Source organism: Suricata suricatta, chromosome X, assembly GCF_006229205.1.
Source record: "Suricata suricatta isolate VVHF042 chromosome X, meerkat_22Aug2017_6uvM2_HiC, whole genome shotgun sequence".
Taxonomy (NCBI): domain Eukaryota; kingdom Metazoa; phylum Chordata; class Mammalia; order Carnivora; family Herpestidae; genus Suricata; species Suricata suricatta.
Genome location: NC_043717.1, coordinates 107471779 through 107492017, shown reverse-complemented (window position 1 = coordinate 107492017; position 20239 = coordinate 107471779). Strand labels below are relative to the sequence as shown.

Here is a 20239-nt window from a genome sequence, read left to right as displayed (position 1 = left end):
GAGTTCCAGGCTGGTTTGGGCAGTGGAACCCACACTTCCAATAAATAGGAAGCCCGCATGCTTTTTCACAGCTACATAGCTGAATGGCTTTACTTAGTCCTTATTTTGGACACTTAGGTTGTTTCTGATTTTGGCTAGGTCAAACAATGCTGCAATCAGCCATTCTACACTCACATCTTTGAGCGCTCATGCAAGTTTTCTCTGTAGCAGATTCCCACCACGTTGAAGGCCTAGTCAGTTATCTTTAGCCCTGTAGCCTTAAATACAGATTCGTGGGCTTTCCTCTATCCCCTCTAAATGATATTCTCAGAGGTTAGGGCCCATGCGGATATATTTATTTGAAAGCTCCAAGTAGTTCTGATTCACAGCCCAAGTTCAAACTTTCCCATAAGAGAGACAGAGGGCCTGTGTGTCCATGCTGCATCTCCACTGGCTGTCATCAGTTGTTACATCTGGGGCCAACCTGGTAGAAAGGCCCAACAGAGTGTCATTGGTGTTCCTGTCACTCCTGTCATTATAAGGGAAGGCTAGTACCCTCTCTGTGTCCACTGGCAATTTGGGTGTCTTTTGCTTTAATTTTAGTTTTTATGTACAACACACAAAATAGTAAATGTTTATTAAGGTAAATAATTTAACTACAAAACATAAAAATGGAGAATTTTGCAAAGATCCATTTCAAAGATATTGAGAATATAGAGGCAATTGAGGTGAATAAAACAGGCAAGCTATGGTTTGAGTGAGCACTTGCTGTAAAATGTTATCAAACTAGGGGGGGATAAGACCGATTTGTCTAGTCGGTCCATATAGTGAGTGGCTATGAGCTCCCTGTGGTTTTGGGTTAAGTTATACTGGCTTCCGGAAAAGAGGCTGTAGGAAAATCAGGCACTTCCCCCTTCCTCCTTCCAAATATGAACTTGGTCTCTGTGGAACTTTTTCTTCCACTGCAAATCACTATATTTGTACTTGAAAAGCACCTTTGTACTTGAAAAATTCATTTTCCCCAATGTTTTTTATGAAAATTTTCAAGTAATCGGAAGGTTGAAGAAATGTACGTTGAATCTTCAGTGACCACCTCATGCATTCTATAATTAACATGTCATTCTATTTGCTTTTCCATGTCTATCTCTCTACCCATCCCTCTACCCATCCACCATTTGTTTTTATTTTATGTGTTTCCAAGTAAGGTCCAGACATGAGTACATGCCACCCCTATGCATTCCAGCAGATCATCAACTAGAGTTCAATATTCCTTGAAGACTTTTTTTAAGTTTTTTTATGTTTATTTTTGAGATAAAGAGGGGGGAGGGCCAGAGACACGGAGACAGAATATGAAGCAGGCTCCAGACTCTGTCTGATCTGTCAGCACCACGCCAAATGCGGGGCTCGAACTCATGGACCACGAGATCATGACCTGAGCCAAAGTCAGCAGCTTAACTGACTGAGACACCCAGGTGCCCCTGTTTAAGATTTTTCTATTTTAGGTAAAACTTACTTACAATGAGATTTCTAGACCTCTAAGGAACCGTTCTTTGAGTTTTGGCAATGCATACACCTATGTAACCCATGCCCCTATCAAGATAGAGAATTTACCATCATCCCAGAAAGTGTTCCTCTTCCCCGCCAGGGCCCATACCTGCCCTGAGGATCCCCTGGTTCTGATTTTCTTTGTTCCCCATGTTTCACTTTTGCCCATCGTAGCACTCTACATATATGGAATCGTGCAGTGTATATGCTTTCACATCTGCCTTCTTTCTCTCATCATAATGTACTTGAAATGCACCTGAAATTTATCAGTGTTGTAGCTTCTTATCAGTTCATTCTTTTTCATTTCTGAGGACTCTTACTTGGTGCACCCGTCTGACCGGCAGGCTGGGGAGGTCAGTTTCCACCCCTGCCCATCTTTACTCTTAATCACAGCCATCAAGAACCATGGGTGAGGGCGTCATCCTGGAGTACTTCAAGCTCTATCCGACAGGACAAGCCTGCCTCAGTGTTCTAGCCTCCCCCAGCCCCCGGGGTGTGCCGTTGTCCTGGAACATTCTGTACCTCCAGGATGAGGATATAAAGTCTCCCAGCCAGCTCCCCCTGCCACCTCCCGGGAGAGGCACAGGTCCCAGCCATCCTAGTAAGGTCCTCTTCTGAACGAGGCACGACCGACTGTAAGCCAAATGCCTATTAAGCTCTTTGCTGTGAGGGCGTGGCCCGAGCGTGGAGTGACAGGAGTCCCTGTTGTTTCTGTGCAGTTTTAAATCGGAAACAACCAGCAGCCAAGCCGGGAGCCACAAATGCAGGCGGGGAGGGAGAGGAGGGGTCCGGAGGAGGGCGGCTGGGGCAGCAGGTGCAGACTGCAAGGGCCTTCCCGGGACTCCAGGGGGCGGGGCTCCGGAAGGGGTGGAAAATTCCCTGTATGGCTTTTGATTCCCTCAAAACTTAACTACCAATAGCCTACTGTTCTAGAAGTCTTACCGATAACGTCAATAGTCCTTTAACACATATTTTTATGTTATATGTATTGTATACTATATTCTTGCCATGAAGTAAGCTAGAGAAAAGAAAATCTTATTAAGAAAATCATAAGCAAGAGAAAATAGATTTACAGTACTGTTGCTATATTTGTTGAAAAAATCTGCATATAAGTGGACCCACGCAGTTCAAACTTGTGTTGTTCCAGGATCAAATATGTAGATAATTTTTTTATGTGTCATCTTGGCTGGGACATGGGGTGCTCAGATTAAATCTTGTTTCTGGGTATGTCTGTGAGGGTGTTTCTGGATGAGATCAAAATTTGAAACAGTGGACTCAGTTCAGTAAGCAGATGGCCCTCCCCAACGTGGTTGGGCCTCTTCCAATCTAGTGAGGAGCTGAAACCACAAAAGACAGAGGAAGGTGGAATTAGGGCCTCTTTTCCCTTGCCCCACTCCTGGAGCTGGGACATCTCATCTCCTTGACTTTAGACTGGGATTGACACAAATGGCTCCCCCGTTCTTAGACCTCAGGTTCAGACTGAACTCCAGCTGTGGCTGTGCTGAGTTTCCAGGTTGCAGATGGCAGACTGGGGCTTCTCTGCCTCCAGAGTCGTGCGACCTGGTTCCTCATAATAACCCCTCCCTCTCTCTCTATATATAACATATATATATACATCTATCTATATATATGTATAGATATAGATGTAGATATAGATGTCTCCACCCTATTAGTTGTTTCTTTCTTTGGAGAATCCTGACTGTCTCTCTGTCTCTGTCTCTGTCTCTGTCTCTCTCTCTCTCTCTCTCGTGTGCGTGCGTGCGTGCGCACGCACGTGCGCGCGCGCGCGCACACACACACACACACACACACACACACCCCACACGTACAGCTCCCACTGGTTCTGTTGTCTGCTATAATCCTGATGCATATTCCTCCCAACATACCGGTTGACTCCATTGAGGCAGGGGACCACATCTGCCCACCTCCCTGTGCATGGTACCAACATGCTTGTTGAGCCACTAAATGGCTACACAGTAGAGAAACCAACAGTCTGTGCTTCTTCAGAACCCCATGTCCACTGGCAGGTCCCCTGACTTCCTGCGCTGAATGGCAAGGGGGTGATAGTACCTTATCTAGGGACCTTGGCCCTGGGGCCTCCAGTGGTCTGAGCCTGCTCTAATGAAGGAGGGAGGCCATGGGGTGTCAGAAAGCTACCTGGGGACTTGCAGCATTTCCCCTGGGGTTGACCCATATTTGGGAGGGGCAAGATAGGAGTCGGTGTGGAGCCTGTGACTGTGGTGCTTTCTGCACCACTGTGGGAAGGCCTTCAGGTTGCCGCCTGTAAACTCCTCAGGAACCACGGGCAGTGGATGTCTTTGGTCTCACAGCCCCCATCAAGGAAGGACTTGCTCAGGCCAGGGGAGCATTAGGGACTCAGACCAAGGCTGCTTTCTGAAGCAGGATGAGGGACAACTGTCTTTTCAGGAGTCATCTGGAGGCCTCTAAACTCTTTCACTCTTTCTTCACGGGGCCTAAAGGGTTTTAGCCCAATGTGCCACCCAGTCCAGAAGCATTTCTTTGGGAATTGAAACTTAGGGCTTGGCCCACATGCACCACAGTCTTCTTGACCAGACTGTCAAAATGCTGAGATGCTGGCATGCTGGAACGCAGGCTTGGAACCCTATTTGTCTGCCCAGGAGAAGGGAGGCACGGGGGGAAGGAGCAACTTCTCCTCATAGAGGGGCAGGTCAGAATAGACCTCGGAATAGTACAGGGCCAGCCTGTAGGCCAGAGGGGATGAGGAATCCAGGGGCCTGTGGCTCCCAGGAGCCAAGGGGTACTGTTTTTCTGGAAGGAAGGAGAATGTAGTGCTTCTCAAGGGGGAAATCCACGGAGGACTGAAAAGTGTGCATCCGAATTAAGGTCAGGAAGAAGGCATACTCTGAGCTGTGTACTTAGGGGAATTAGTGGGGGCTGGAGCTAGGTTGTTCTGGGTTGAAGCTGAATGAATTGGTGGCAGGGAGCTAGCGTGGCAGCTGGGTGGACTGTAGTACTTAGGGTCTTTGAACACGGGTAGGTTGGAAGCCTGTGAGAAGAATCCAGCAGAGGAGAGGCTGAACGCACCGAAGACAGGGGAGCTAAGTGGTGGCAGAATCCTGGGAGCTGGCCTTGGACAGGCACGCTGGGGGAATGGGGAGGGGCCCAAGATCACAGGAAAAGGGATGCTGGAGGCCAGTGAGACCATGCTGGGGTCAGGTGGCAGGGTTAGGGTTAGGGAACTATCAGTACTGTTGTTCACACCGGCTTGGCCTTGAGGTCATGTCTGGCTAGGTGGGAAGTGAGCCCTCCAAGACTGGAAAATGGAATCAACCCAGTGGGCCAAGCTCAGCTTTACTTTGGGCGCTTGGAGGGCCAGTAGAGTGGGGACAACTGTGACCCCCAGAGCCCTCTGGAAGGCTGAGGAAGCCTGAGTGGGAGGGCTGGACTGGGGGACCTATGGGGATTCAGCTCCCCAACTGGTTGACTGTGAGCAGCATTCACTGAGCAGGTGGGTCCAACACAGAATCAGGAAGGGCACCTGGTCCAACTCCTGATGCCCCTGGGCCCGCTGGAGAGAGGGAACGCGAGGGAGAGCTGGGCCCGAGTGCCCTGTTATGGGCCTGATGTGAAGCTGGGGACTACCTGGGACCTCACCCTGGGGCATTTGGGGTAATGCAGGGACTCCCAGTGAGGACGATTTCTGGGGACTTACTGCCTGCGAGGGGCAGGGGGAGCAGGGATAAAAAGTATGACAGGGAGTGTCAGGACAGCTCCATTACCCAGACTTACAAGGAAAGCTGGGCAAGAAGCAGAAGGGGCCTCTGTGAGCCAGGGGGCCAAGAGTAGGGCTTTTGTGTAAAGGCTGTTTCTAGCACCCGTCTGACCGGCAGGCTGGGGAGGTCAGTTTCCACCCCTGCCCATCTTTACTCTTAATCACAGCCATCAAGAACCATGGGTGAGGGCGTCATCCTGGAGTACTTCAAGCTCTATCCGACAGGACAAGCCTGCCTCAGTGTTCTAGCCTCCCCCAGCCCCCGGGGTGTGCCGTTGTCCTGGAACATTCTGTACCTCCAGGATGAGGATATAAAGTCTCCCAGCCAGCTCCCCCTGCCACCTCCCGGGAGAGGCACAGGTCCCAGCCATCCTAGTAAGGTCCTCTTCTGAACGAGGCACGACCGACTGTAAGCCAAATGCCTATTAAGCTCTTTGCTGTGAGGGCGTGGCCCGAGCGTGGAGTGACAGGAGTCCCTGTTGTTTCTGTGCAGTTTTAAATCGGAAACAACCAGCAGCCAAGCCGGGAGCCACAAATGCAGGCGGGGAGGGAGAGGAGGGGTCCGGAGGGGGGGCGGCTGGGGCAGCAGGTGCAGACTGCAAGGGCCTTCCCGGGACTCCAGGGGGCGGGGCTCCGGAAGGGGTGGAGCTCGACGGGGGTGGGAGCACAAGGCAAACTGTGGCCTGAGGCCGTAACTTCCCTTGCACTGTGGTCCTTCCCTCGAAGCCAGGTTCGGTGCCCCGTCGTCCCCGCCCCTGGGTGCGTGGAGCTGCTCCGGCTCCACACTCGGGAGGAACGGGGTTGGGCTTAGCTTAGGCTTTGGGGGAGGTGGTGGAGTGGAGGCGGGAACTTCCTCTTCCCCTGGGGTGTCTTTGTGAAGTGACAGGACTTCTCTCCCGTGCGTGCGGCAGACTGCCTCAGCGACCGCCTCCCGCCTCGCTGCCCTACATGGGTGTCTCTTAAATGGGAAGAGTACAGATCTTTAATTGGGTCTGTTAGCCTCTCAGGGTGAGAGGATGGTGGTGCAGTGTCTACATTGGTGATTCGAGTTTCCCCCTGCTCCCTGCCCCCAGTGCACTTGGTTCAGTGGCCTCGGTTTCCCTCTCTGTAAAATGAAGAGCTGGAGTAGAAGAATGACCTGCTTCCGTGCTGTGATGCAAATTGATGGCAGAGCGTGCAGCACACACTTCTTACCCCTCACCCCTGGGGGCAGGGTCTGCGCGGCCCACAACGCACAAGTAGCTTCTGGAAGAACCAGAGACCCCAGCAGGCTTTGTAACTACTGAATGCTCCCTTGAAAATGAAAACATAGAGTCACTTTTCTCCTGGCTGTTTATTACAGAACAAAGGAAAAACGCACTGGCTTGAAACAGATGCCAGATCTCAAATGTAAAGGCGAAATAGGAGGTGGCAATTAAAATGTGATCATACAGAGTCGGGACACTGAGAAAAAGTTTACAGGACAGGTGTGGGTTTTCTAAAACAGACACTTAAATATACATGACAATAATCGCAGATTAAAAACCATCAAAGACAAACCCCAAATCAACTATTAATGTTTACAAACTCCCATTCCCCCACCCCCAACAACAGACCTTACATGAAAACAAATACTGAAGGGCTTTAGACCAGGTGCATCTGCCTTCCACCCTGCAAGGTGCCTAGCACTGGAGAAGTGTGAACCTGAGGACACTCTAGATCCTCAAGGTGGACAGGGCAGCCAGTGTTCAGGTCACAGGCTCTCTTTTCACCCCTCCCAAATCTGCAGAACTCAGCCCCCTGGCAAATTCCCTGCGGGGCACTTGTAAAGCTGCAATATGCGCATCAGGAAAGAGCCAGCGGAGACCAAGGGGTTTGAGAAAGAGTTTAAGAATCACACAACACGATAGAATTTTTAGTGAAAACGGCAATAAATGGCCAAGGGGTTTCTACTTGGCATTTGTCAGTTTGTACAATGCCTCTTGGTCACATCCACACGTGTTATTACATCAAAACCATAAGTGACAACCACCTGGCTTCTAAGGTAGTGCTTGGATTTAACAACCAGCTTAACAAGGTAGCCGCTTAAGCCGCTGGGTCGAAGAACACAGCCTGCATATTTGCAACAATGTATAATAAACACAAACAATGCATAATAAACACAACTCTACTGAAACAAAAGCCGTCACTTTATTTACAAAGTCACAAAATGAAGTATAAATACTTCTGTCATTAACGTTTAGGAAAACCATTTACAAAATTTTCAAATATGTACAGGTAGCTTGAAAAATCACCAGCTTTCCATTTTGTCACAGGTAGAGAGAGGGATGATGGCAGGCTGCTGCCACTCAAATCATGATGAGGCAACAAGTGTGTGGCTGTGGGGCGGGTTGCGGATTTGCTATGGCTCCGCGCCACTGCCTGAAGCGGTGTCAGCAGGGGGATTTCTACGGGCACTTAAAGCCTCCCAGCGCTCTGGGTGGCAGCACGTGGGTGGTGGCGTGCTCTTGCAAAATGTCATCTATGAGCCTCAGGTTGCACACCCAGCCTTCCTCTGGGCTGGCACCGGGGCCTTGCAACAGAGCTTCAATGAAATCCGCCTCACTGCAGTCATGGGGTGAGATCAGACCATTTAGTGAGGGCGGGGGCTGGGGCAGGGGCAGAAAGTCATAGGGTGCCAGCGCAGGGGGGCTGCCCATTCTGGTGAACGGACCTGGGGACTGGCTGGCAGCGACGGCAGAGGCTGCGGCAGTGGCGGTGGCAGCGACCACATAGCTTGGCGGCTCGATGCCATGTATGGGACTCATGGGACCAAAGCTGGCCATTCCCTGCTGGAGGGACTTGGTGGCATTGAGCGCAGGCACAGGACCCCGCACTGGGCTCTGCCTGAGGTTCTGGGTGCCCAGCAGGCTGAAGCTGGGGTCAACCAGAGCCACACTCACTTTATGGCCAGACCTGCCTCCTGAAGTCACCTGATTGGGGGGCGCAAGTGCCTGATGCGGTGGAAATGTCGGGGCTACCATGGGGACTGTTGTGGGTGCCTTGGTGAAGATGGAGTTGCTGTCCAAATGTTGGATGCTATTATCTACACGGCTCAGGGCCGGCTCCCTCGAGACCACTGTGGTCCTGGCTGCCGCCGCCGCCCATGCAGCACTGTTAAACATTGCGGGCATTCTTGGCACACAGGGCTGTCTGAGCTGGTGGGGACTTGGGGGCAGGGGCACTCCTGAGGGGGTGGCCTTGGGAATCTTCAGACGACGACACACAGAACCGAGGCTGCTTAAGGGATTCAGGCCCGAGTGTGAGGGTACCAAAAGCAGGGGATTGGAGTTGACAATTCCTTGCTGCTTGCCCGGAGTCGATGAGATCACACCCAGGCCCTCGTGGCTCTGGGGCCTGGTGGGTGGGATCATTCCTGGACTCAGGCTGTTCTGAAGGAGTCCAGCTCTGGGTGGCATCATAGGCTGGCTGGATGGGGGACTTGCCTCAGTCTGGCTACACTTGGAGGTGACTTGTTCTTGGACGGCTACAGAAAGGGAGAAGTGGAGGTCAGTTCCACCGTCACCTTTAACTTGGGCTGCAGTTGCTGGTAGGGAGCTACTGGCCCAGCACTGACCTCTTGCCTTCTGTTCTCAGCTCCTCAACTCTTCTCAACTCCCTGTCTTGCTCCACCCTCAGCCTGGCCTGCAGTTCTTCTGGGGAGCCCTGCAAGACTCCCCGGGCCTGTGCCCCCAGCCCTCCCCACGCACACGCCGAGAGAAGATCCAATTGGACTGAAAATGCTAGCTTATTGGTCTGTCTTTTCAGGTAGATCGTAAGCCCCACAAGGCTCAGTCTGTTTTTATACTCAGCACTCTGTACACAGGCCTGACACTGCACACGCTTGACAGTTGTCCACCCCTTGCCACTGGCCTTCCTGGAACTTGTCTGTCCTGTCACTGCAGCTGAAGTATGCTTGGCATGGCACTCCAGCTTGGGCAGGGGGGACATTCAGCTGGTGTCAGGCCCAAAGGAAGAGGGGTTTTTGCAAAGAATGGAGGTGGCGCTGGGCTAAAACCACGATGCTAACCACCTGTTAGAGGGCAGGCGGCTTCCCCTGCGCACCAGGTGAGAGCATTCTTGGCCCAGCGCAAGGTCACTCCACTGACTGGTAAGAACGGCTTCACACATCTTCCCAGCTCGGGTGGAAGTTCCACGAAGTGGGAACCATGCCTGGCTTTCTTGTTAACTGCTGTGGCCAATAAATGTTGAGTATGTTCATAGCTGCCATGGTAGGGTCGGGACCCCTGCTGTCTGTGGAGGCTCGGGCAACCTCTGCAGCAGACCCTTTGAGGAAGAGCGACCTCAACCCCTACCCCACTGCCCACACCTGAGCGCTGGCTCAGGCATGATAAGGGCCCTCCAGCCGTGGCTGGGGGGGTGGTGAGGGGCGAACAGGATAAGAACCTGGGAGTGTGCCTTTCTCCCTTTGAGAATAACTACTTTAAGGGGCCTGATGCAGTTTAATTAATATCTTGGAATAAGCAGTGGTTTTAGAGTCATTAAAACCTGGCTTTCAATTGGGATCCTACTGAAGCTTTCAATGTGGGATCCACACTGGGTGCTATTTAACTGAGTTGCAGACCTCCCCCTCTCCCTCGGTGCTGTCAGAAACACTGACAGTAATAGGTTAGTCTGGAGTGAATTGGGGAATTGTTTCCCCCACCCCCCCCACCCCCAGCCTGCCCCTTTGGGAACAATGACCTTAACTGCTTACCTTGAAATTGACTCATCTGTTGGGCAATGTATGCACTCCGCTGCTCAGGGGTCATTGCCGTAAGACCTGATCTCTGTTTCTCTTGCTAAACAGAAGATGAAAAAGATGTGTTAGATAGTGGCTACCAAGAAATCTGGCCTTGGGATTGCAGCATGGGGGCCCAGGACTTGGCTTTGGTGTAGCAGAAAGCATGAGTGAACACATCAACACACACTTGCATGCATGCCCCACCCTCCCGAGCAAAATTCCACAGGTATAAACAAAAGTAGGATTCTGCACCTGGGTTAAAAAATCAACTGTGACAGCATAGGATGGGGGTGGGAGAGACAGAGCTTAACAGCAACAGCACACAGAGAAAAGATTCAGGCATTTTGGATGTCTTTCTGCTCAGGATGGGCCAGCAGTGAGATGTGGTCACCAAAAGAGCAAATGTAACATTAGGCTGCATTAATAGAAGCAGAGTATGTAGAAGGAGGGAGGTGACAGTCCTACACTCCTCTGCCTTGGCCAGAACATGTCTACAGTGCTGACAAGAGTCTGGGCATGCCAGCCTCAAGGAGACCCAGATAAACTGGCTGCAATCTGAGGACACTAAGCAATAGGGGTAGGGTTCAGACCTGGAACCACACAGACAAGGAATGGCTAAGTGAACCAGGGATGCTGTAGCTGAGGCAGAACAGATTCTGGGCTATGTGGTGGTGGGTACCCTGTTTCTTCAGGGCTCCTTCCTGGTGGTCCTGGCACGAACAGCAGGATGATCACACGGTCAGATAAATGTGTTGTCTGCTACCCCGAGTAGCCACTCACTGCCCACTTCCCATCATTCTCCTGCCAGGCTTTAGCATGGACAATTGGGACAAACTTCCTATCTCCCTCTCAGGGGGCAGCTGGTGGACTGGGGGAAGAGCCAAGATTCAGGGCGGAGTCTCAGCACTGAGTCTGGGTGGCTCAAGGAGACAGTGGAGAACAGGATGAGGGCCCAGAGGCACAACTCGCCCAGAGACCCTCAGCCATTCGGTGCCAGGTGACACCCAGATCTCGCCCACTGCCCTCTCTCTCCCCTTCTCAGGAAGCCTGTTCCCAACAACCAAGGCAGCTCCCACCCCTTAGTCCACATTTTAGCTGCACCCCCGCACTCCAGATGACGGAGGACTTGACCTACAACATGGGCTGCCCAGCGAGGCCCGTTTTTCAGCACCCAGTGGGGCTATCGCTTAGGGAGAGTGCTGGGCTCCCAGGCCTCGTGGCAGTTCCCAGCTTCGGTTTCTGCCAAGACAGAGGACAGACACAAGGAACTGGGCAGACTATGCCAGGAGTGATTTCACCATCCTGCAGTTAGCCTGCTTCCTGTCTGGGTTCTTGTTCTTCTCCACTGGGGCAGCTGGATGTGGGCGGTGGGGAGCTGCTCCTGAGGCAGCCCGTGGAGCTGCCCTCTTCCTGCTAGAGCATGGGGTGCCCAGGGCCAGCCCACATGTGCTCACTGTACTGAGCTGCCCACACCCATTCTTTCACGTCATCTTTGAGGTCAGCACCACTACGTCGTTCCAGTTGAGATCTGGCCACAGAGCAACACAGGGGTCACGTGGCTGCCTGAGGCAGGAAGTAGGGCATTGAAGCTAGGCTCTGCCTGCCACACTGGGGGCAGACAGGCTTTCTGAAGGCAGCCCTTTCACCCTGGGCCACCACTTTCACTTCTGTTCTTCCCTTCCATCCTTATACCAGCTGGCCAAGATCTGGGCAGAAGATCCACAGCCTCCCACTTACTAATGTGACATCTGAGGCTCAGAGTGGTTAAATGCCATGCCCAATGTGATATGGCTAAGAAGTGCCGTGTGTCTCAACGGCACACCAAATGCTCTGGCGTCTCCAGCCTCTCCAGCCTCTCCAGCCCACTGCTTCCGGGGACCAGCTGCTTCTGGGGTCTGGTTCCTGTGGCTGGCTGGGTCAACGCCCACCCTAAACCCATCTCCACCATCTGCCCCATTAGTTTTCTCAAAGAACACAGTTTTACAAGGGGTGGGGGTAGGGTGGGGAGTAGGGGGCAGGTGGAGGCTACAGAACACAACCAAAGAAAAAGCTGGGGAAGGGCAGAAGAGTCCAAAGGGAAGAAGGTAGAGAGGAAAGACACCCATGGGAAATAAAAGAGAAGGCTAGGCTGGAGCAAGGGTCAAGGAGTGGAGGAATTGGGTGGTGTTGGCTAGATAAAAGAGAGTGCTTCTTGAACAGTCCAGCCTTACAGGGACCAAGGGATGTTGGCCAGTGTTCATCCAAGGAGGCACAAAATCCGGACCTTGCCGAGTTTAAGGGAAAATCTGGTCGGTGGCATGGCTATGCAAGTCCCAAGTTTACATAGCATGGTGCCACCCAGCCTGTGGGGCTGGGCCTCCGGCGTCCTGGGCCACCACCATCAAGCAGGAGTCTCTTCAGTGGGCTGGGGCCTCCAGAGGCAAGGCAGCCCTCTGTTCCTGGCCTGGTCCTGTTGGCCCTGGCAGAGGAGGCCTCCCTGGGAGGCTGCTTCCTTTGTTTTGCAGACGGAGGCCCCCATCCTTTGTTCGGAATCAATGTGCTCCAAAGATAAGCCCCAAGAAAACAGTTGTTGCCTTTTGACACTGACAATTGGAATCGTTGGAAAATGGAGAAAACAGGAAATGACAAATGTTTTCAGTGACCAGGAGGAAGTGATGGCTGAAAGTTGCTGCTTAGTGACAGACACTTGTGAATGATGGCCCAGGCAACCTGTGGCTTTTCATAAGCATGGTTATGGAGGAGGTCATCAAATGACTCATTTTTCTAGTGCTGTAGTTGTCATGGCACTCCGTCCTATTGTGCCAGGTGACACCGGCAGAGCAGTGTCAGGTGAGTACTGTGTGAGCCCAGCTGTGCTGCCCCCCGGTGGTCATGTTGGCTGGGGCCAGCAGGAAGTCTCCCAGAGAACCTGGGCCTCGGTTCTTCCCTGTCACCCCTCCTCCCAGGCCCCGTTGGCCAAGGTACCACATTCAAAGACAAGTCTCAGGCAGGATGGCAACCTTGGAATTACTGGGGCTGCCTTTCTAGATGCTTCATACTGATGCCCAGGAAGTTACAAAGCCCTCACCCATCTCTGGGGGCTAGTGAAAAGGCTAGTGCTGCCTCTGTGTGTGCTAGGCAGGAGAAAGAGAGAGACAAAGGGCTGGCCCAAATCGCACCGCTGTCCCCTCCAGCAGGCCAGGCCAGACGCTGTGTCAGCTTCACCCTTCAGCCACTGCAAGTGAATGTGCCCTAGAAGGCCCGGTGGAATCACCTGGATGCTTCGTCGCCACTGCAGGGAAAGTGGTTGACACATCCAACCCCTTAATCAGACAGACAGACTCTAAACTGGATGGGGGTGGAGGAGAGGAAGAAGGGCAAATGGCCAGCAGGACTCATGCACAGAAGCCTACAAAGGGTTTCTGGATTTCAGCCATATTCAGACTGAAGTTATTCCCCACCCCCCAGGACCCCACAGGAGGAGAGCGTTCTGACTCAGAAGGGGATTCCAAAGGAATAGCTCCTGGGGGATGGCAGGGAATGGCCCAAAGCCTTGTTTTGTGGAGCACATTGAGGGTGAGAAGAGGTGGGGGAGAGAGAGAAGGGGAGCAGAAAGGGAGGGGAGGGAAGGGAGAAGGAGAGATCTTTTTCCACTTTTAGGTAACTAGGCCTCCTTTCCAAGCAGACCTGCCCCCTGAGTGTCCCCACAGGGAGCCAACCTGGCAGGCAGCAGAAGGCACTCAACTACCTTAAAGGTTCAAAGGTTAATGAGTTCTACTGTGTAGGTTTGTTTGTTAATTACTCCACTAGGAAAAGAACCTTCTTTTGTAGTTTCTAGAAGCCAGATTTGGAAACAATTCACCCACCTTTCTGACTTTTCCTTTGAAATGACAAGAAGACAGCATTCTGCCTGGAGACTATAAAATCAAGATTGAAATTCTTGGGACCCCTGCACCCATGGCGGTGGTGTCCCCTGACACCCATGGGCTCTGGCTCGCCATGGCCTATGGATTAAGGCAGTCAGATACTTCCATCGGGAGCCCTGTTTGAGGAGGTGTTGATTCTTTTCGGCTACAATCCTCCACCGCATCCTTTGGAAACCATAGAGGCTTCCTACAATGAATGACAAAGGAGGTTCAGAGTTTCCTGGTTCCTCCTAACTCTCAGAACCCATGACTGTTCTCCTGAAGACCTTCAGAATGATGGGAATGATGACTGTGCCATTGGGCCACTTCTCTCTGTGGACCACTGAGGCCAAGATCTGGGGAGCAGGGGGGGGGGTTGCCGAACATCCATTCTTTTCAGTTGCCTTTGGTCAATCCCCTTCCTGGCCCAGAGTTCACCCAGAGAAATGTGGGTCTCAGTGGCTCTGGAGCCCCCATAGTGAACATGCTCAAGGACCAGATGGGAAGACAAGGTTTACTTAGTAGCTCAGTTAGTCCCTCTGTCAATCAGTGGACAAACATTTCTTGTGGGATAGCACTGGGCTTCTCATTCTTCCGGAGCTTATAAGGGAGGGGGAAATGGACAAGATACAAATAAATCAATCAAAGAAGATCACTTGAGATGGTGACACATCTTCTAAAGAAGATAACGACAGAGTGAAGGGCTTGAGAGTGGGCAGACATGGCAGAAACCTTGGGTCAGGGCATGTGACCTTGAGGGTAAATCAGAACCTGCCACGCCATTCTCTACGATAGGTGAAGCCTGGGGCAGCAGTGGTCTGCTAGGATCTTTCTGTGCCCCTCCAGGCCCTTGGCGTGGGAGCCAGAGGCCTCCCCCAGTGGAGACACTGCTGCCCTTGGGTCTGAATCCATCTGAGGCTGTCACTGGGGACTTCACAAAATCAATGTGGTCAAAAGCAAACAGCAGAGAGCTTTAGCGTGGTTTTTTTTCCCCACTCTCCGGCTTTCTGTCTTTGCACGGGATCCCCAACTGCATGAACTCTATTCTGACTCCTCCTCCGTCTCGGTGGTTTCAGGGCTGCCTGGTCCCGGAAGGGCTTGGCCTCAATTCTGGGAATGGTCCTGGGGCAGAGGAAACAAATGTCTCTGCAGCTCGCCTTTCTTCTTCCCCTGTGGTGCTTGTGTCCTGCGTCTCACACTGAGTCTGGCCTTCCTGAGTCATGGGCTCAGCTGGAAAGGCGCTGTCCCTCAAAGCCACCCAGGAGGGTCCAACTTCCAGAGCTTCTTAGGAAAGAATTCGGGACCAAGTATCTACCTGGTCCTCCACTACTGGGTGGAAGGTGTTGCCGTGGGAAGAGACAAAATAAGGTAGGGGATAGGAATTTGAGGCAGGCTAGCTGGGAGCCCTCTCAAAGTTTAACTTCTAAAGAAAGGGAAAGGCAGGGAAGACTAAAGTGGAACAGTGACATCCCGAGTGGACCATATCCCCATGCACTTTTGCCAATTCTGTTTTCCTGGCAGCTTTGTGCTGGCCATAATTTCTCAGGTTTCAGCTGAAGAGCAAAAGGCTGAAGAGCATGGTGACTCTGAGAGCACACAAAGAAAAGGGGAAAAAGACAGTAATCAACAGACCTTGAGCAAAAGGCACTGCTTGTTCTTCTTGGCTGGGGTTGGTGGGATAAGGAGAACAAGGCCGTACCTACCAAAGCAGAATTTCCATTAAAGACCAGAATCGTGGAGCCCTTTCAGCTTGATGACCATCTTCTGATCACTATCACTTAGCAAATGCTCATTTTGTCAATTTTTTCCTGCAGATAGGGAGGACATCCTGTGCACACTGATATTTTATGTGCCGGAACATTTCCATGACCTAAATGATATTCTCTGCAAAGGCCCGCTCTGGCTGTCATCCACCATGTTGCTCCTACCACCACTAATGTGACTCTTCAGGGCAAGTCAAACCATTCCTTCTAGACTCCAGGGTGATGATCCACATTCACAGCCATTGTGGACAGGCTTGGCTTGGCTTCCTTCTGTCTGCTCTCCTCCAGCAGTGGGGTGCTTCCCGTGGGGTGATCCAGCTTCCCACTTCTAGGGTGCATGAGTCTTGAGTGGGGTCAGAGAACACCGTGGGGTGCAGAGTCCATATCAGATTGCTGGCAGGAGAGGCAGTTCCTGAGCACCAGATAGGTACATAGCAGGCAAGTAATGGGGGGGTATCCAGAGGTGCAGAAGCAGAGCCCTGTCCCTCTTGGGCTCACAGTCTGGCCGCAGGGACAGACAGGCAAGCAAGGGCTCAGGGTGCTGGAAGGCGTAGCACAGGGAGGGAGCAATTGCAACTGGGGTAACCCCGACTCATTGCCCTGGAGGTGAGGCTCAGGCGCCTGGAGCCCTCTGCTTGCTTGGGTGGTCTCTTTGCCAAAGATGGGCTGGGACCCAGTAGAGAAAGCCCTAGAAATCCCTCATAAGTGTATAAGAGCTTTATGGGCTGTCACCTCCTGTGTTCCTCCCAACAACCCTGTGAGGCAGGCGGGCAGGCTGAGCAGGGAACTGTGCCCCATTTGACAGATGAGAAAGCGAGGCTCAGGGGAAGTGACTTACCTACAGCGTCGCAGCTAGGCAGTAGTGGAGCAGGCACCTGCCTCCAGGCCTTCGGATCCCAGCCGCCCCAGGGCGCTGCCTCTGAGGTGCTGTACGAGGAGGTGACTTGGGCCAGCTCATGAGCAAAGGAGCTGCCGGGCAGGAAGGACTCACTCCCCAGGGCCTGGCATGATGGGGGCTGTCGCCCGAGGCTGACCTGGGGGGGCCTGGCTTCCCCAAACTTGCAGGCTTTGTCTACATGAGTCTACAACAACCGATTGAACAATCCATCAGCTGTTTGGCCATAAAATGGTCCTGACTGATCTTGTCACTGCCATGACTGCCTGCCTAGCTGGGTCCTGTGAGTGTGGTGCTTATACACACCAACCAGTCTAGGGCAACAGAATGAAACAGCTTTGAGCTCTTAATTGTCATGGGTCACAAACTCCTTTGAGAATCCATTAAAAGCTATGGTCTCTCTCCACAGAAAAAGTACTCCCAGTGGTGTTTCCCCTTTCCCGGCCCACCAACATTTTACATATAATTTCAGGGGTTTTCTGAACACTTAATACCCATCCATGGATCTCAGTTAAGGATCCTCTGCCTTGATCAGTCATTGTCTTGTTGGAAATGGGAGGAAAGCTAGGTCACATAGCTGGTTCATCGGCAATGACCTTGACCAATCCCGATCCCTCCCATCCCCTTACCGCCCCCCACCCACCTAACAGAGCACACAGTTCTAAACTGGTTTGTAGGTTTGTGTGTGTAGAAATGCTGAGGAATCTGCAAAACCAAATGGTGAGTGCAAAACCAAACAGTCAAATGTAAATCCCACAACAGCCAGGTCCTGAACTGTAGCCCTCATTGCACTTCACCTTAGCAGGGCACCAAGGTATTGGGACTTGTGCCTGTGTGTGTGTGTGTGGGGGGGCACCTTTCCTTTCTGTCATGTTTTAGATGACAGGGATTTCACCAGAATTGAACATATGACCCAATTCTTTCAGCTAAAGGCAATTTAAAAACCTCACACTTGATAACCATGTCAGAGAACATTTCAGGACGCAGATGAGCTGCTGATACAGCCCTGACATCCTGATGAACACACCAAGCGCCTGGCAACAGTGGTGTCCGAAAGGACCAGGGCGAAGCCTAACTCCACGAGCTCTTCTTTCTACGTGGTACAGCCTCTTCATTCTCATGCTGTAACACCGAGGCTGCAAGGCACCATCTGTGTCTCCTATCACTCCAGTAGAAAGGGAAATCTTTATCCCCCCAAACTAAGCTAAACAGTTGGAATCAATTCAATTTATTGCAATAAGCACTTACTAAGCACCTACTGTGCATGGATCTGTGCAACAGATGACAGGCCAGTAGATATTTGGATGTAACATTTGAAATAACACTAAAAATTGCCACCACTGAATTTATGGAGCATTTGCTATGCACCAGGCACTGACCCAAGTGCTTTCAATATTCAGTCTCACTCAGTCCTTTAAACAGCTGTCTATGAGGCAGGAACTACTATTGACCTTATTTTACAGATGAAGACTTTGAGGCCCAGAAAGGTTAACTAAGTTGCCCAATGTCACACAGCTAGTTAGTAGCAGAGCAGGATGCAAACTCAGGTTTGCCTGGTTCCCAAACCCACACATACTTTACTGTGGTGTGTGTGTGTGTTCAGTTATTAACTTACCAAACACAAATATGTGTTTTGAAATGTAGAAACTATTCAAATGAAGCATTTAGAAAAGTTCAAAGTTTTACAAGGGTGCTCTGTACAAATTCTTGAGAACAAATTATAAAGACTTCAAGAGGGGATTGGGAAGACATTCTATCCAGAGAGTTTCTGAGAGTACACTCATCCCAGACAGATACAATCCCCCTAAAAAAACAACACAAAGAAAAGCTCCTCATCATTCTGATGGTGCACCACCTGCTCAGGGCCCCATGCCCCTCCTCTTGGCTAGTTCACTAGTACAGAGCTCAGCCCCCTGGCCATCTGCGGCTCCAGTTCTTCAAGCTTCAGTTTGTCCTTGCAGCAAAGTCATCAGGGACATGAACATAAAGGTTGCTTTCTACAGCTGACAATTCTTAGTGCCTGCACACCTAGCTCCTTGATAATTTTATGCACCATTTTATGGCCACACTGGAGTTTTCACAACCCCCAAATGCAAATATCACTAGATTTCTGATTACTTGCCCGTTCCATGACGACACATCTGAAAAACGATGAATAGGGCTTATTTGTAGGGAACTGAAGCATTTTAAGCTTTAGCTCAGGAATCCCTGGTAGCTTCATGTGACTTGTAGGATATTAGTGATGGGTCAAGAAACAGGACCCCCCATCAGCGTTAACATACGCTTGTAGTGCCTCAGTAGTTCATCAGGCAGAAAAAACTGCACATGGCACATAGAAATTACCAGCGGCGGAAGATGCCCCAACGGTGTGGGTAGTTCTATTTCGGCAGCAATTGGGAGTGGGCCTGGAGCCACTTATTCAAGTGGAGCAGAATGGGAGCAGGCACTTGGCGGACCAATGTAATCCCCAGTTGAAAAACAAAATAACTAAAATACATGAGATTCAATCTTGACTCTGACTGACTAGCTTCATAACCAATGCTCATGTGTCTCCTCTGTTTTATTTGGTTTAGAAAGAAACCCTGCTTATCACATACCCTGTAAGTGTGAGGCCCAACTTTCAAAGAAATGGTTGTTAGGGACATTTCAATTCCTTGAGGTTTTCAAATGTAAGGTAAATCCATCTCTTTCTTTGGAATCACTGAAAATCTGAGAAAAGCTATTCAATGAACAATTGATAGGCATGGTCATGAGCTCTTAGACTGGCAGGTTCCACATGACTCCAGATACCGGAGAATTAGACTATAGAGTGGATAGTGTCTGAGAGCAGTGCCCAATTTCACACAACTCCCATCCTTTCAATTCCCTGGATCCTGAGGTTTCCATGGTTGTGAGAGAGCCTGCTGGACTGAGGTTGGCCAACGGTCCCTCCCCCTAAAAATCCCTCCAATGGCTTACAGCTGCCTAGAGATGCAAGCACACCCTGCTAAATTCTGCTCTTAGGGCTGTCCATAACCTTGGCCTCCTGTCGTCTTGGCAGCCAGGTTTCATGTTCCCTAGTGTGATGCACTCTACTCTCCAGTCATGGCAAAATCTTCTTTGAGGTCATCAGATCTCTCCAGACAGGCTGCCTTGTGTGTCCAGCCCTCTGAGCTTGTTCCTTTGATTCACCCATCCTGGAATGCCCTTTCCCCAACTTTTCACTCTGGAAATCCTGCATGTCCTTCGAGATCCAGCCCCTCTACCCTGGGAATTCTGCCTCTCCTTCAACCCAGCTCCTGTGGCTGAACACCTGGGGCTGACTTCACATCCTTGCTGGGCCAGGCCTTAAGTATCTCTGAATCCTTCTGGTGCCCAGGCAGTGCCTGAGCCTGTGCCAGGGGCTTGGTAAATAGTCAAAATCCAACTGACCTTACTCTGTTATGTACTTGGCATGATATCTCGGGCCCTTGGGAGATGGTAATCTGGTAAGAACCATACTGGTCTCTTTTTGGGATGAACATTAATGACACACGGAGCCTTGACCCTCATTGAAGCACATATACTCAGCCCTTTCAATGCTATTGCGTTAACGAAACCCATCAATAGAACAGAGAAGAATCATAACCACGCCATAAAAATAACATCAGCTAAGATATTTACTGGGCACACACTGTG

The 20239-nt window shown here is 51.2% G+C and overlaps 1 protein-coding gene across 4 annotated transcripts in view; it reads right to left on the bottom strand.

Moving 5' to 3' along the window:
• Window positions 1–6592: 6592 nt before the first annotated feature.
• MAMLD1 (mastermind like domain containing 1) overlaps window positions 6593–20239 on the bottom strand; it is a 120332-nt gene continuing 106685 nt past the window's right edge. For 3 of the 4 annotated variants that reach the window (XM_029930878.1, XM_029930876.1, XM_029930877.1), the window contains 2 exons: window positions 10014–10098; window positions 6593–8783 (listed from right to left, as the gene is read on the bottom strand). In XM_029930878.1, coding sequence (XP_029786738.1) covers window positions 7705–8783; window positions 10014–10098 — 1164 coding nt within the window. In that variant the 3' untranslated portion in view covers window positions 6593–7704. Of the gene's footprint in view, window positions 8784–10013; window positions 10099–16525; window positions 16770–20239 lie in introns of all 4 variants that reach the window. The other variant, XM_029930879.1, reaches the window with a different exon arrangement.